Below are 16,973 nucleotides of genomic sequence, written 5' to 3'. Positions count from 1 at the left end.
TGGAGTGGACTTCGCGGCGAGTGCACTCATATGCGGGTTTCTGGTTTATAAGAATTATGACAGAGATTCTTTAAGACCTAAACATGTAAAAGTCAAAATCATAAAAATATTTATTTGAGTAGGGGCTTAATAGATGACACTTATACCACGTACTTTAAATGAGAAAAGTGTGCAATCATCATCTCACATTATTATATAATATTGATTTAAATAATTTAATCAGCTTGTAACAGTCCTATCTACAATATAAAAGTAAACTACGTACGGATATTTATTGTCAGGAAGAAAATATATAAATTAAAAAATTTACAAATAACCGACTTATAATATAGTGTACATTATTCTACTAGTCAAGCCCTTTCTCTTGGACAGACTTTCTTTTGAAACTCATACATACTCTAATACATACTAAAAATACCATTTTGTGGTGGCGGCCAATTTGGATTTGTTATAGTGTATAGTAGCCTTCTAGGCAAGCCATTTCAATTGGTATCCAAATTGACAGAATGGGGAAAAAGTATGTAATCCACCATTTTATGGCAGCGACGATAAAAATTATTTATAATCTCCTCCATATGGTAACAAAAGATGATTTACTGGTCTTCACTGGAATACCTATATACTGGACTTAGAAGCGGAAGTGGAAACCGGTGTAGCGTTGTAAAACGGCCTAAATAGGTCGACAGACAAACGAGGAAGACAGAAAAAATCATTGAACTCGGAAATATTTTTTGGATTTATGAAATTTGACCTTTTATCTAGTTTATCGTTTATTATTTATCTTTCATAGAAAATAAAAGTTCAAACAAACAATCGTTTTTGTATGGGGAATAAGCACACCAATACATTTACACAGTAAATTTGTCCGACTGACAAGTGTCAGTGACATAGACAAACTAAACGAATATCAATTAAAGTTCGGTAGGTTTACGAAATTCCGTTTCACTATTAATTTAATCTGTGTTAAATGATACTTTAAATGATATTTTTAATTATTTTAAAATTTCGTGGATTCTGTGGCATATCTTTTTATATATTTACAGTACTTTTCAACCATACCGTAAATAGTAAAATATATTATTTAATTTCATTTTTAAATTATAAAAACGCTACATTACACGCTTTTTTACATATCAATATAACATTGACTGAATCAGAATAATAAACGACAAAAAAATCAGTAAATTACTTTTTGAACTATTTAATACTTATCCCAATTACTGTTAAGGACAGTTTGCTTTTTTTAAATTGAATATAAGGAAATAATAATAGCTAGTGGGCCAAAAAAACTGTCTGCTTTCCAGATGTCGTTATAAACTCACTAATATTTTTGTATCACTTATGTTATAAGATATATAAAAAAAGGTGATATCAAAATAAAAAGGTGGTAGATGAAACGGGTTGTCTCGTAGACACGCGTTACGACTCGATGCGACGTAGCCTGTCTACGGTGTTTCTTCGTATCTCGGCTAAGAACAAACCAAATCCAAATCTAGTCGATGGAACGCCAGTTTACAACCATAGAAAGAAAAGAATACGCATCTTCTACCAAAACGCATCCCAACTTAGGCCACGTCTACACTTTCCATTACCGAGGACTTCACTTTCCTTCCAGTTATATTCCGGGAAAACGCCAGGGCAGCGTATTTGGAGAAACCATGGGGGATTTGATCTCTAATTTTTACATACATAAAATTATATTGCTGTAGCATATATGTAGATAGCTTACATCCTGGCGACCGACACAAGATACTTTTTATCAACAAAACTGAAACTGGAAAACTGAAGGTTAAGGTTAAGCAATTGCCGTGCTTATTGATTCAAATGAGAAATCAGGTAAAAATAAACTTTACATAGGGACACTATTTAAGCCAACATAAAGATACTCATACCTTATTTGTTGATCGTAATATAAAACTTTTATACTTACGTATCTACTCTTGTAGCAGCGACTGTTAGCATTTCCATGATAAGTCGCTCGATGAGGTGTGGATCCACTACTTGCGATATCCTCAGCGTGGGTTCTTCAACTACCGGAGATGCCAGACGAGCTGGTGCCGGCAGGTACACCAGCTCGTCCGGCACACTCTCTTTACAGCAACAGACCCCCATCACCTGAACAAATGACAAAGTATAAGAAAAATATGACTGAATATAAATCCAAATATAAAATTAAAACGAACGTTTGTATGTTTGTTAATAATAAGGAATGCAAACTGGTTTAACCGAAAACTTAAATGGCACTGTCTAAAAACCAGGTTTCCAATGCCAAGATCGGTTTTTTACATTTTTTATTTATTTATTTATATTATACTAAAATATAAATTATAATTAGTTTACTAGGTGGTTTTTCGAGCCAGTACTCAGAAACTATCAATGTCTAGTTTATTAGACGTTAGAGTAAAAATAAAATTATGTACATTAAAGCCGATTGTAATCGATACTGAAGCCAAAACTATATTTTTTCTGACAGACAGACAGTCAGTTGTTTCCGTCTGTCAGGGCGCGAAAAACTCCGAAATTACCGAACGAATTTTCATACGGGTTATACTAATAGACAGAGTTATTCATGAAGAAGGTTTCAGTGTATTATTCGTTTTGTTTTATTGCCAAATTGCTGAAATATTGTTAAAGAAAAAATCATACCGTCTGGGAGCTTAACTGGCTTGCGCCAGTACAAAAAAGTCCGCGAGGCTATACGTGTAAATGAAAACCGAAATAAAACTTCACGGGCTTTAGAAGTACATTATGTACTGAGACTTATCTGTAAATCAAAAAACCTACAGTTTTAGTCGAAAGAAATCAAATACAGCCCTAACGTCAAATGCAAAATTAAAAACATGTGACTCGTGGCACTTATTAAGTTCGCGTAGCGTGGCGTAAGTTCTATGCGCGTGTCGGAATTTTATCTACAATACGGTTGTCATAAGTAAACACTTAGAAGGTTTTGAATTAGTTTGTATGAAAAAATAAATATGCTTCTTTTAATTTCATATTTATACCGGGTGATTCTTTATGAAATATACTTATGCACCCTTCAATATTATTTCGTTATTCTGTTACACGTTGTAAAACTAACTATTAAAGTTAGGTTACTTTTAATAATGTCAAGTTGCTAATTTTAATGTTACTGTCGTGTTATACTTAGTACACATTTTACTATTGCATTGTCATGCATTAAGATATAATTAAGGTATAGAGTGAAAAGATTTTTTTGTTTGTGTAATTTAAGTTGATGGTTCCTGGTTCGATTCCCGGCAGGGGCGATTTGGGAATTTATAATTTCAGATTTTTTTGTGGTTTGGTTTGGTGTAAGGCTTTTGCCGTCGCTAGTAAAATACTACCGACTTAAACGTGCCGCTAAACGTTTTAGTGGAAAACAGGTTATCCCGCTACCATATTAGACTGCCATCATCACTTACCACCAGGTGAGATTGCAGTCAAGGGCTAACTTGTAGTGGAATACAAAAAAAGACTCGCGAGTTTAAAAAATTAAGTTAAAACCAGCTAAAAAAAAGTTTTTGGAATTTTTTTTTTGTCAATAATTGCACGTGTTAGGAAATAGGGAATTACAGCACTTTATCTATGATAAACACAATGATTATATTAAATATATCAACAAATCATAGTTTGTATACTCATTGATAATGTATTGAAAATAGAATAATGGACTTTAGTAGACTGTCAAATAAAAGTATAGGATCTATGGCGGGAGACGCGAGTTTGACAACTTAGATTGGCGGCAAAGAAAAGTGAGGACGGATTTAAAGTAATGAATTGAGAAAAGGAGATTAAGTAAAGTATTGTGGATAGAACGTTACAAATTGGGAATAGATGATTTATAATGGAAACGATAAACGTAACGAAATACTGTTGTGGCGGAATAAGAGTTGTATATACTGGTGATGGAGTTGAGATAAGTTGTTAAAAGTTGTTGGTACTATGGTTGTACCTGATGTTGCATCAGATAAGTATATCTCATCCTTTGGGTTATTTATTGGTATCATATATGGAGCCCTAGCATTATTTTACACACACAGTTTATGTAGCAGAGGTTGCTCTATACAAACAACTTGTTCCATAAGTCCTGATATTATAAGTGATAATAGTAGTTATGTTTGACCTGTCTTAAAATATGTCTTGTATCAAAGGGCCTAGCGTTATTACATATGACGTTGTAATGATGATGTTGTAATTGTGTTTATAAGTTGTTTTAATTGATTGAATAAAAGAGCAACGGTAGAGTTTCTTGCCAGTGGTCTTCTCTGCCGAAGACAGCATTCCGAACTGGTAGTAGAGTCATTTGAAGGTAACAAGTAATATGAATTATAGAGAAGTTTAATATACAGTATTAGAGTCAGTCCAGTTGTTTTATTTCACTCCTTGGGAAGTCAGGTTTATAGAGTACAGACCCACAACACTGCTCTAAAGCAGGTTGGTGGGCTTTAATGATGTCTTTTATAAAATGAATACTTTAATATAAGAAACTAGGTATTTAGCTTCAATAATACTGTTAATTAATGAAAGATCTAAGTGCCATCCTGAACATTGTGGGTATTGAAGTGAATATCTGAATACCTTGGCCTTCCATTCTCTATATTTTTTTAGCACACGCAATTTTTGATAGGAATACACAACTAAAAATAACTGTGGAACTAAACTGAATGCCACATATCTCCTAAATAAACTATTCCTACAGGAAGCTTGAAAAGCAAAAAACAAGTCGCAGGCAATAGCTAGTAAATAATAATAATAGCTGTGCTACAGTTTACAACCACGGCAAATAATGTTCAATATCGGTTCATACTACTTCATGGAGTTGCGGAGTAAAATATACATACAAAAATTTGCTATTACGGGACGGCCGGAAGTTGTGAAACATTGAAATTAAAATTATCATTTATAATTCACTAAACCTAATGTAAATAATAAATAGAGTAAAATATTTAAAAAAACGTATGTGTACTTACGAGTATGTACACGCATTAGAAGTTATACTTAACAAGATAAAAATCTTTTTAAAAATTACTAATATTAATCTTACGCCTTATTCTACGTTTGTAGAGAAAACGCCACTAATAATAGAAAAAAGTTATTTTATATATTAAAAGTTTTATATAACGCATTATCTAGTTATCTCATTATCGGACCACCGAGTTTCACTGAACATTAAAATTTGAGATTCTTGTACAATTGAATCAGTTAAATCACCGGAATGAGACAATTGGAAGTGTACACTGTCAAACCTTTTTTTGAAAAACTAAAATGTCGACTATGGCTAACTTCGGGGTGTTGGTTTTTTATTAGTAAAAAGTGAGCTGGCGGACGATGTACTCGCCTCTCACTTGGTTTCGCAACTACCTACATCCTGTGTCATGTAACTATGAGCGCGCGTGTTTCATTACATCTTATAATTTCACTAGCATGATTTTTTCCTAACACCGCTAAAGAAGTATAACTTCAAAAACGTCTTCACAAAGAAAATATCTCAAAATTAACTAGATTTAAAGATCATTTATTTCATGTATGCCTACTCTAAGCTCTTTTATAAACGTCAAACTCTTTGTCTGTAGTGATTATTACCCGTTCGGAAGGTATATATAGCCGCCGAATTAAACGCCGGCGAGGAACTCACCAGTTGCTATTTCCCAATGTCAACATTTTACAATTTTAAATCGTTATTCTGCCTTGCGAATTTCCAAGAGATAAAAGCGACTCGATGTACTTCCAACAACCCTGTCATCGAGAAATTAAAAAATATACAGTGACCTTTATGTTATCAATTACTTTAGGAATCAATCAATCAATCAAAAATACTTATTGTACACAAGAACAAAACAGAAATAAATAAAAAAGAACAAAGTCATTTCAATTTATTCCTGGCAACCATTATGAGGAATTGACTTACTTATGAGTCATACTTATTATAAAATTAACCCGCAACCCTACAAATTAAATATGTGCCTTTAGGAGACGTAAACAAAATGGTTAACGTGTTGTCTTGTCTGTGCTCTTAGCCGTTGCGGAATCGACTCACTGGTGGTCCCAGAGTGCAGCAGCCATTCCATTTTCCATGCTTAAAGCGTATAAATATGTGTATTTAGCCATTGAGGAGTCCCTCCAGGAGATACCCCAAATGCAGCCGAGTCACGGTGCAACTTAGAATGGATTATCAAATTTCGATTCACATAAAAAAATCCGTGTCTGTCTCTGTTCCCTTAACCGCTGAGGCGTTCATCCGCCGGGGACTAGCACTAAGTGTAGCAACTATGTCATGGGGGTCCATAAAATATTCTATTTAAATTGAAGGCGTATATACAAAATCTCGTTTTTTTGCTCTTAGCCGTTGAGGTGATCACCAATCGGGAGCCTAAGAATAGCAGCTATATCACGGTGTCACATAATATACTTTATATAAAAGATTGCGTAGTTATACATAATTTCGTATCTTTGCCTTTAGCCATTGAGAGGTTCATGGGGCAATGTCATGTTGATACTTGGAAAGGATTAATACAATTGAATGCGTAACAAAATAAGCCGTTGAGGAATACTCGTTGGGAGCAAGCCCAGAGTGCAGCAGCCATAAGAGTACAATCGAGATATTAAGAATAGCCTAACAAAATTGAACGCGTATGCAAAAAAATTCGTGTCCATGATCTTAGCTGTTGAGAGTTTCTCTTCAAGAACCTAGCCTGAGTTCAGCCTGAGTGTAGTAGCAATGTCATGGTGGTACGTAGAGGGATCTATCTCAATTGAATGTATAAAATGTATAATTTTTATCGTAGAAATAATTCCCGAATATATATTAATTAAAAGAGAACAGGAAAATTATTAGCATCAAAAGAACAAAGAAAATTTAAAATCAAGGATACCTTGAAAAAGGTATTTAAATAGGTCAGGGGTTAAAAAAGCAGCAGATATGTTCTAGAAAGGAAAAATAATTTTCTACCATACATTTTAAGTAAACGTGACAAGCACGCCCGTGCAGCCCTTGAACTGTTTCCACTAGCGCTGTTAATAATAATTAGACTTAATTGAATCGTCCTACGCGCAGCCAGTAAGTACCTACCGACCGCTTGTAATATTAAACAAACTTTCATCCCCAATTACTATACATATCTTAATATATATATCTTATCTTAATATATATAATTCTACTGTGTGTATGTCACGGAACTCCTCCTAAACGGCTGGACCGATTTGAATGATTTTTTTTGTATGCGTTTGGGTGGCATCGTGGATGGTTTAGATTCACAAATCAGCCCGAAAAATGGCGCTGTATCTAGGTTTATCTATACTGCAACTAAACGGCTGATTCAGGTACGAGTCTGATTTGAAAAATTCTTGCAGTTTTGGATAGCCCATTTATCGAAGAAGGCTATAAAGTATATACCATCACGCTAAGACTAATATGAGCATAGCACAAAAGAAAAATAGATCAAAATCAGGGTTTTTTCTTTCTTTTGAGAGCTTACGTCACGTGCGCTGCGTAAACGGTTAAAGTTTTGATAAAATCACGTATGAATTTTTTTTTCCCCTTTATAAGTTCTAAAGAAAGCCTGGGACAGCATATGTCTCTCTTTTAAGGTCGACGTTTAAGCGGACGACATCGCGAGGGACCTCTAGTATTATATAACATACCAATGTATTTTAACCAGAAACCATTAATCTAACCACAATCCTTTTTTGAAGTTGGTTAGAAGCCTAGCAGTATCAGCAGGTCAGGTATCTATTGTATCTATGTTATAGTATATACTATAATGTAGATACAAAAGGACAAGAATTATAAAAAGCAGAACATTCAATGATGAAAACAGGACAAAACTAGGTAGGTAATACTTAATAGAAAAGCTTTTTTTAATAAAAATTACAATAATGTTATTAAAGCAGATGCTTATTTTCTTACAATTATTATCAGTCGTTCCTTTTATTATTTCGTGTAACCGAATCACAAGAAAAACAAATTCAAGGTGTTAAATAACTTATACGTCGTAAAGAAAAATAAAACACATTATTCTATTATTTTCTTAGAATTTCGGGAACTGGGATGTAACTTTACAAACTTATTACATTTTCAGAAACTAAACAAGGATCAGCAGATCGTAAACTCATAGTGGTGAAATACTGTTAATATTCTGTTAGCAATACATTATAAACAACAATTATAAATGTTAAAGGGGAATATCGTAATATGTAACACGCTTCATTATAAGCCATTATATTTATGTATAATGAGTTTTATGCATGCTCCAAGGTTGACTGGCAATGTTGTTTTGTATAAATTTCACGTATTGTACATTTAAAAAACAGATCGCCCCTTTGTGTGCACTATTGTTTGTGACACGGCAGTTTTCAGTTAGGTGGCTTCGGCTGTGGCTAGTTACCACCCTAAAGACGTGCCACTTTAGGGATCCGATTCGGTTTCAAAAACTGAAACACGACTACGAAGAAATTTAATGTTTACAGAAATCTAAAACTGCGCTACATAAAAGTTGAACACAAGTAGGTACTTATATAAAGTTTAAACCCTGACAAAGAACTGACATTGAACAGAAAGGCGTAGACTTAGGCCACCACAGTGGTGATGATCCACCATCATCACCACTGTGGTGGTGTCCACTTTCAAATTGTGACCGCCAACAATATGACAGATGAACGGTTATTTTTTTTTTGGAATCTACACATTGTTTTCTTATTTGGTACCAAACTTAGAACATTTCTCTGAAATATACATTTTTTCTTTTCTTATTTTGAACCAAAATATCTGCCATATTTAATTAATCGTTACGTCACATACGACACCGAGATGTAGCCAACGATACTCCAACTATTAAAATCGGCCCAATAGGAGCGACAAAAAGTGAAAACTCAAACCGCATTTCAAGTTTCACCACAGACGAAAGGTTTAACTTCTTTTATATATATTTGAACACTTGGAATTATCACGGTGAGATTTTTCGAGATTATGTTCCTTTAACATACATATATGTATATAATATAATATTATATACAGACTGTTATGCACATTTCCCTCTTGTAGTCAGATAAAAAGTAAAGATAGGCGGACTTGCCGAGCGCCGATTCCAGAGAGAAGATTTCCAGAGAAAATTGACGTAGAAACTTTATGAGAGTAAGACGATTTTCTAGAATGTGTTTAATTCTAGAATAAATAAATGTGCTTCCTCTGAGCCCTGACGCAAGGGCGCGGTCCCGCAAACCGTTCACCGCGCACGGTTTTCAAAAACGGGCCAGGGACGCTCGAAGATGGCTCAAGGTAACGCTCGCGGCTCAAATCCAGCTTGCACATTTCAGTTTTTATTAACAAATCTATAAAATGCGTCTAAAAGCGGCGTCCGCCAATCGCGTTTGGTAATGTTCGCCATAGGTGTTAATCTTACAGGAAAAAAAACTATCTCGAGTTAATTAAGTAATTAGAGCTCATAGTCAAGCATTATCGACTTCACCTTTTGGATTGGCTTAACAGCACTAGATTTTATTTAAAATTATGGTACTTCATTCACAAAATGAACTGTAAATGCAAGCTATAAGAAAGTTGTAAGTTTGTTTTACTCACGGTTATAAAATATTCTGAAAAACGTTCTCTCCCGAGTTAAAAGTAGCGTATTTAATTTAATTATACCTTAATCTCCTGTTTAAAAACAAAATAAATATTTACATACATACCTACTTCATTTCTAGTCCCCAACTGTAGATACACATGGTTGACACGGATACCTTGCCTCGACTGACGGATTGAGCTCGATCTAGCCTAGGCAGACTGCAGGCTGAGACTAGTGATGTGCAACGAAGCTAAATTATTTAACAACTGGCTAGAATTTTTTTACTAATATTATTAATGCGAAAGTGTGCCTGTGTTGGTCCCTCTTTCGTGCAGCAAAGGTGCAACAGATTAACGAAACTTGCATGGAGACATTTTAGGCCGAAAAGTAACATTGGTAACTTTTTATCCCATACAAATAGGCACGATTTTCGGATAGTTCTGACTTGGAAATACATTATATTTAAAAGTCCTCTTCAGACCAAAATGCACGGTTTTTGATGCAATAAGGTATTTAATTAAGGTTGGATACAGTTAACTTTACCGAAATGAGAATATTCATAAACGAAGGCATAGTTTGATACCTATACAGCCGTATTCGTCTGAAGCTCATCTGCCATATATAAAAAAGTATCAAATTATTAAAACTTTGCTGATGTGGCTTGATATCTTTACCATTAAATAATATATTATTGCGCGGGAAATTAGTGTTTTTTGTTGTGTTTGACATCAACTTGACATCAATAACAGCTATTCCATACCAAATAAAAAAATCATTAATTTCAAGTAGGGCCACTTTAGAAGAATTTTTGAAATTATTTTTTATTATTTTGATAGAAAGCTCTAGTAAAAAGTATTTCTTCTAAACTGAAGAAGATACGAAAGAGAAATGTAGCTATTTCTATACACGATTTTCCTGATTATAATAATAATAATAATAATAATAATAAAAATTGCATTATTATAATATCAGTTGAATTATTTGTCATATTTCTACTTTAGAATCAGTGCCGAGACACCTGTAAATATTTCCATACTTAAAATAGACCTAACAAACGATTGTAAACATTAAATTAACAGTTCGAACGCACATCACTTAAGAGTGCGGGCATAGCGGTGGGGTAGTTATCAGGGGGGTGGTGCACTCCCCCTCTCGCTATTTTGCCGGGGAGGTCCGACAAGCGCATGTCTATTATGCTTGCGATATGGTGAAAATAGATTCAAAATAAATTTTGCATGAAATATGAATATGGAAAACTTATATTATTCTGCCTTAAAAAATGGCAAACGTGTTCATGAAAAAGTTGTTGGCTAAACTCTGATCTGTATTTCGGTGTATATGTTCATAGCAATTTATGTCATGGTATTTTTAGGATCAATGTTTTTTTTCCTTTTTGTATTGAAGTTCATTTTCCACAGTGTTTTGACTCTGTTACCAACAATCGATTTTAAGCCAATTTTTGTTTCGATGGCGAAAGACTTGAATCTAGTGCTGCTGACGTCATTCGCATTTTCTATAGATTAATAGTTGAGCTCTTGCAACTGGTTGTAACCTATTTCCGACCACTGCACCTTTGATCTTGATGATATCTAGCTTGCATTGATTGATCCATGGATATCCTTGAGATAAACTAGGATTAATTTGCGATTAACTTAAATCATATAAATTCATATTTGTGTAAATATTTACATCTGTAATGTACAAAATATGATCCATTAGGGAAAGAAAAGGTTTGGGTAATTTATATAAGTGTACTGTTTAAAAATTATAACAAAGTACCTACCTATTAGACATGACATATAATTTTTGCATATCAGGGAAAAAGACAAATTGAAGGCAACGGAAAACTATGACCAAGCCAATCAACCGGTTCCAATACAGAATTCCATACAAACACTTAAAAAAAAATTCATCAAAATTCATTCAACCGTTTAGGAGCAGAGCACAAGGAACATCGACACGCACAGAATAATATGTTATTTATTTATAATCAGAAATGAAAACTTATTTGTATATTTATTTAATTTCTAATTATAAATGCAAAAAAAAAACAAGAATTTTAATGCAAGCGTAGATCAAAAGACGTGTCAAAATTTGTTGCGTTTTGTTAATTACCTAAGCGGACATGTATATTTCAAATAAATATAAGCTTAAAAATGTACCGAATTGCAAAGTTTCTAGAATATGTAGGTGTGTAAACCCTTGAACAACGTATTATAAAGTCTCATCGATTGCCGTGTAGGCGGAGGGTGGAGGGAGGTATACAGGTTCCTTTATTAAATTGCTTGCTTATAACTCGGGAATATTGCATTATACAGATTTTTGCTTCTATTACAATAATCTTAGGTAAATTAGTAAACTGTTGATGATTATAGCTTGAATAAGTATGATAACAACTAGACGTACCGAATACATGTTTCGCCGAGTAACCAAGCACCTACTGAGTTTAACCCGGTTTAATTGTCGCTTAACCGAGTACTCCGCTGAGTTTTTCGGTTAACATCTTGGAAAAGCGAAAACAGGTTTACGCAGGTACGACAATTCGGACTGCAAGTCGGTCACTCTGCTCCCGCTTCAAGTATTTTTGTGCAAGTTTAGTACGTCTCGTGTACAGAAAGCAAGCGTCGTGTATGCAAGTTTATTACGTCTAATACACAGGTTTCAAGTGTCGTTTACGCAAGTTTAATACTTCTCGCACATAGGTCGCAAGTGTCGTTTATACAAGTTTAGCACGTCTCGTATTATTTATCACCTGTATAAATAATACGAGACGTGCTAAACTTGTATTTATGCAAGTTCAGTATATCTCATATACAGTTCGTAAATTTCTGTAATACAAGTTTAATACGTCTCGTTTAAAGGAAGCAAGTGTGTTTATGCAAGTTTAGTACATCTCGTATAGGTACAGGTCGCAATTGTCTTCTATGCTTCTGTCAAGTGTCTTTTACGCAAGTTTGTTACGTCTCGTATAGAGGTCGCAAGTGTATTTTATGCAAGTTTAGTACGTCTCGTGGACATGAAGCAAGTGTCGTTTGTGCAAGTTTAGTAAGTCTGGTATACAGAACGCAATTGTCCTTTATGCAAGTTTATTAAGTCTCGTAACAGGTCGCAAGTGGCTTTTTATGAAAGGTTAGTATATCTCGTATAGGTGTTCTGTGGCGGGCACAAAGTTTTCGGCTAAGCATGCATAAAGAAGGAAGTACTATTTTGCATTATAAGTTACCTTTATGGATGCGTTTCCGAAATTTATGGGTATCGAAACGCACTACTTATTCTCGGCCCTCACTCAAGACCTAGTTCATTGCGTTAAAATTCAGATTCAACCTTCTTTGATACTTTGCAATATTATTTAACGACATTTTATTATTGTGTCCTGGAAGTTGCAATATCCATAAAATAGTTTTTTAAGATTAAGGATCTGATCATTAAAGGAACGTTACGCCAGGAACCATTGAGAATGACCAAAGAATTTTGACTAAAATAATTAATTTATTAACTACATGAAAATTGGTACAGAATGGTACCCTATCACCTCCGAACATGGTGGAGTGACTTGAAGGTATTCTTCAAACGCACCCAAAGGGTGCCAAAAGGACCCTCCGCTGTCCGTTCGTCCGTCTGTCGGCGAGCTGTATCTCATGAACCTAATAGGTATCCCTAAAGGAGATTGAAATTTTCACAGCGTGTATGTATTGTCGCTTTAACAAAATATAATGAAACCGGTTAAGTGCGAGTCGGGTCCGCCTGTCTCTCAGCGGGCTATAGGTGCCTATCTCATGGACTACAACAGGTACAACGTTGAAGTTTTTAGTTTTTAGGTAGGTATGTCTAAAATCTTGTATTCAAAAAAAAAATAGTATCGTTCTTAGCCACCTGGTAAACCTTGAAAATGGCACCCATATTGTTAAATTGTCAATTTGACAATATGGCACCCATATTGTTAAATTGTCAATTTGACAATATGGCACCCATATTGTTAAATTGTCAATTTGGCACGGCGGCCATCTTAGATTTCAAAAATTATATTATATGTATTCTTAGACACCCGGTAGGATCTTCGGGTAGGATCTCATTGTAACTATAAAAACGAGCCCAAGCTCCTTATGTACCCACCTCTTCTCCTACGAGAAGAGGTAGGTACCAACCAGAGGCTTTCGAAGATCACTACGGATACTAACTAAAAACAAACAGGATATAAAATAATGTCCTTCTACAAATTACTAGTTCTTTAGTATTTCTTTTCTTGGGGAAATCCAATCCAAATCCTTATTATTAAGGTCACAACAATAATAAGGGAAATAATATTTTTTACTACATTCCTAATTTCGAACTAATAATAATGTGTAATATTAGGTAAATATCTTTCCTTGTCAAATTATTGCACCTTAATTAAATAGGGAGACTGGTAGTTTTGTATACTATCCAGTACCATTTAATCTGACTCGTGCTTACCCTTACTTACTCGTTATATTCCCTTAATCACCTCGGTCGACACCCGGGAGAAGTAAAGGAGTGGTGACAACTATATTCTCATTGATACAATCATCGAGAACTCTCAGGCATGCAGGTTTCCTCACAATAACAAAACAAATGCACTTAACTCCTAGGATCGCATTTGGACCTCCTAAAAGGCATGCCGACCGTTAACCGCAACAGGGCTATCACTGCTACTCTATAGGTATTTCACGTAAATTATTTCAACATAATTTTCACCCGTGCATTCAAGCTCGGAGAGTGGATACTATTATGGCAGAAGATAAACATTTCGTCCTTTTAAAAACCCTCCAGCAGGGTTCTATTGAACCAAATCCGAGTAGTCTGTAACTAGATACGTCGGAACACTACCTCTATCGCTAAATAAAATATCTAGGCTGTCTTACTAACTCACTAACAAAATGACTGAGGCTGAAAAACAAGGTCTTTTAATTTAGCTTCAGGAGCAAGGTGTCGTGGTTGCCCCATACTATAAAATAAGAAAACCATCTCCTAAATTTATTTTAAATAATAGATGCAAATTTATATGTCAACTACAATAAAGATTATAAACTACTAAATTATTTTCGATTTAAGATTATTTTGAAATACACTTTTTTATTATTTTCATTAAATTTAATATGGTTAACTTGCTTGGTTAAAACTAGCGGACCCCAGCGCCATCTGTCGGGCGGATTTGTGAATCTAAACCATCCAGGGTGCCACCCAAACGCATACCAAAAAATTCAATCAAATTGGTCCAGCCGTTTAGGAAAAATTCAGTGACATACACACACACACACACAAGAAATATATATGTAAAGATAAGCTCACTTCAAACAAATATATTAATGGTAGAAAGGGGAACTAAAACCAACTCTCAAATAAATCCTTTCCACCTGTTACAATACCAGAAACTCGGGACCTATGCACAAAATCACTATTCAATGAAAATCAATATTCAACTCTCAATACAGTGCCATGGAGGTTTTCCAGTTTAATTTAACTTTTTTATTTCATATCAATCCCTCAAAATAGTATATATGAGAAATTATGTATACATATCTATAACCATTGAGAAATTTGGCACAATCCAATTGGCAATATACAATCTGGAGAACCTTTAGTACTTTTTAGTTTCCAATTAATGTGTCCTGAGCAATTTTAATAGGAACTAAAACAAAGTCTCCCAAACAGCATTCACGTTACAAAACTAGTGTTTCTTTATTCTTAAATCTTAAACTTTAAACATTATAATGACTTTTGAAAAATATTATCTATTTTGTTTTAATCAGATTTAGTATTATTAAATACTTAAACTTGAAAGTTTATATATATGCTACATAATGGTATGATGTCTACTAAAACTCTTTTGAGAATACAACTAGCTTAGCTCCTATCCTATGCCCATTTCAATTGGAAATAAATATCTATTATATTTGTTGGTTACTTAAAAAGACACAGTCACTATATTATTTGTAGTACACACATTACAGGTTTTAATTGAATGCAGAAGTCAAGTAATGGTTTATGCACTTGCAGTGTGTCGCTTAATGTACATCAAACCTCTTTGTTGCACTAATAACCTTCTCCAAGTATGCATTAAACATGTGCTGTGAATGGTTATTTTTATGCCTCCTTACTACCATTGCTTAGTGTTATTATCAAGTGTTGATTATTAAATTAACTGTTTAAAAATAATACTGCTTTGTGCAATTATTTTAAATTTAATTAGTTAGCTCTTGTGAGTTTCCACAGAGGAATAGTTATATCAATTTGAACCTATGAATCCAATTTTTTAATCCTAAATTGGTGTGCTTGAGACTTCTATACAGTAAATTTGTTTAAAAATTACAGTAAATGCAAAGTTATATGAAAAGGGGAAACAACAGATTGTGCATGGATCACTGGTAACTTACTATATGATAAACAGTTAACAAAATAAAATATAAAGTGTCTAAACACATTTAATACATTTATAGGGCCACTACCAGTTTTTGACGTGACAACGTCTTATAAATTGGTTTGCCGGGTGACACTTCAAGAAACTGCGTTACGCTCCGCTCACGTTATGCGCTCACAATGAGAGCGAGTGAGAGGCACGCGTCCCTTCCACTCGGGCATGGTTAGCCCGCCTAAGAGCGAGAGAGACAGACATAAAAAGTGAAAGGCACGCGTCCCTTTGTAGTAAACGCTGTTTCATTGTACGCAAATGTATTGCAAGTTATTGTATGTATATTTGTATATAAATACGTATGCATGTGTAAAGGTAAAAATAAAATTTTGTTAATATGAAATTCAGTGCGAGATTCTTTGTATAAATTAATGTTTTAAATATAATTCTTTGTATAAATAAATGTTTTAAATTGTTACTATTATTTCATCCTTCTCCCTACTATACGAATGAATATTCACATTAAAATTATTTTACCACTCAAAGTCGTTGTCACGTAAAACTTTCGCCCGTATACCGACTTTACAGGCAACCAATTTTTCTTAGAACTCATCATTGTGGTGGTCTAGATAATGTCGTATTGTTTTTTTTAATCAATATTGTGATTTCTATTTGAATAAAGAACATCAATAAATTATTTCTGATATCTGTCTATTCTATTTTGTTTCAATATTTAATTAATTTATCAAAATAATTTATTTTGGTTGAACGACAAATGCGGTATGATTTTTTTTTGTCTACTGCGGAAGGTTAATGCTTTAACTAATCATTTAAAGTACTCAATTCAATTAACATCGTGCACTAATTGCAATCACAAAATGCAGCGTCTTAATAATAGCAATACAACGAACTTACCGCAACTTTCTAGCCATTTCTTCTTTAGAAAACCACTAACTAATTATTGGAACAGTCAGGTACTGCGATTTTAATAAATTCATGACAAATTAACAACTACACGGGGAAAGTTAGTTATTTAACTACCTACA

The 16,973-nt window shown here is 34.0% G+C and overlaps 1 protein-coding gene across 1 annotated transcript in view; it reads right to left on the bottom strand.

Moving 5' to 3' along the window:
* LOC120636139 (RING finger and SPRY domain-containing protein 1-like) overlaps positions 1-16,973 on the bottom strand; it is a 35,843-nt gene extending 18,870 nt beyond the window's left edge. The window contains exons 1-2 of the mRNA XM_039907452.1: positions 16,843-16,973; positions 1,931-2,115 (exon numbers count right to left, since the gene is read on the bottom strand). Of these exons, the coding sequence (XP_039763386.1) occupies positions 1,931-2,112 (182 nt within the window). The 5' untranslated portion in view covers positions 2,113-2,115; positions 16,843-16,973. The remainder of the gene's footprint in view (positions 1-1,930; positions 2,116-16,842) is intronic.

The sequence above is a fragment of the Pararge aegeria genome, chromosome Z (assembly GCF_905163445.1).
Source record: "Pararge aegeria chromosome Z, ilParAegt1.1, whole genome shotgun sequence".
Lineage (NCBI taxonomy): Eukaryota > Metazoa > Arthropoda > Insecta > Lepidoptera > Nymphalidae > Pararge > Pararge aegeria.
Note: the sequence above shows the minus strand (reverse complement) of the source record. Positions and strands in the feature narration are given on the sequence as shown.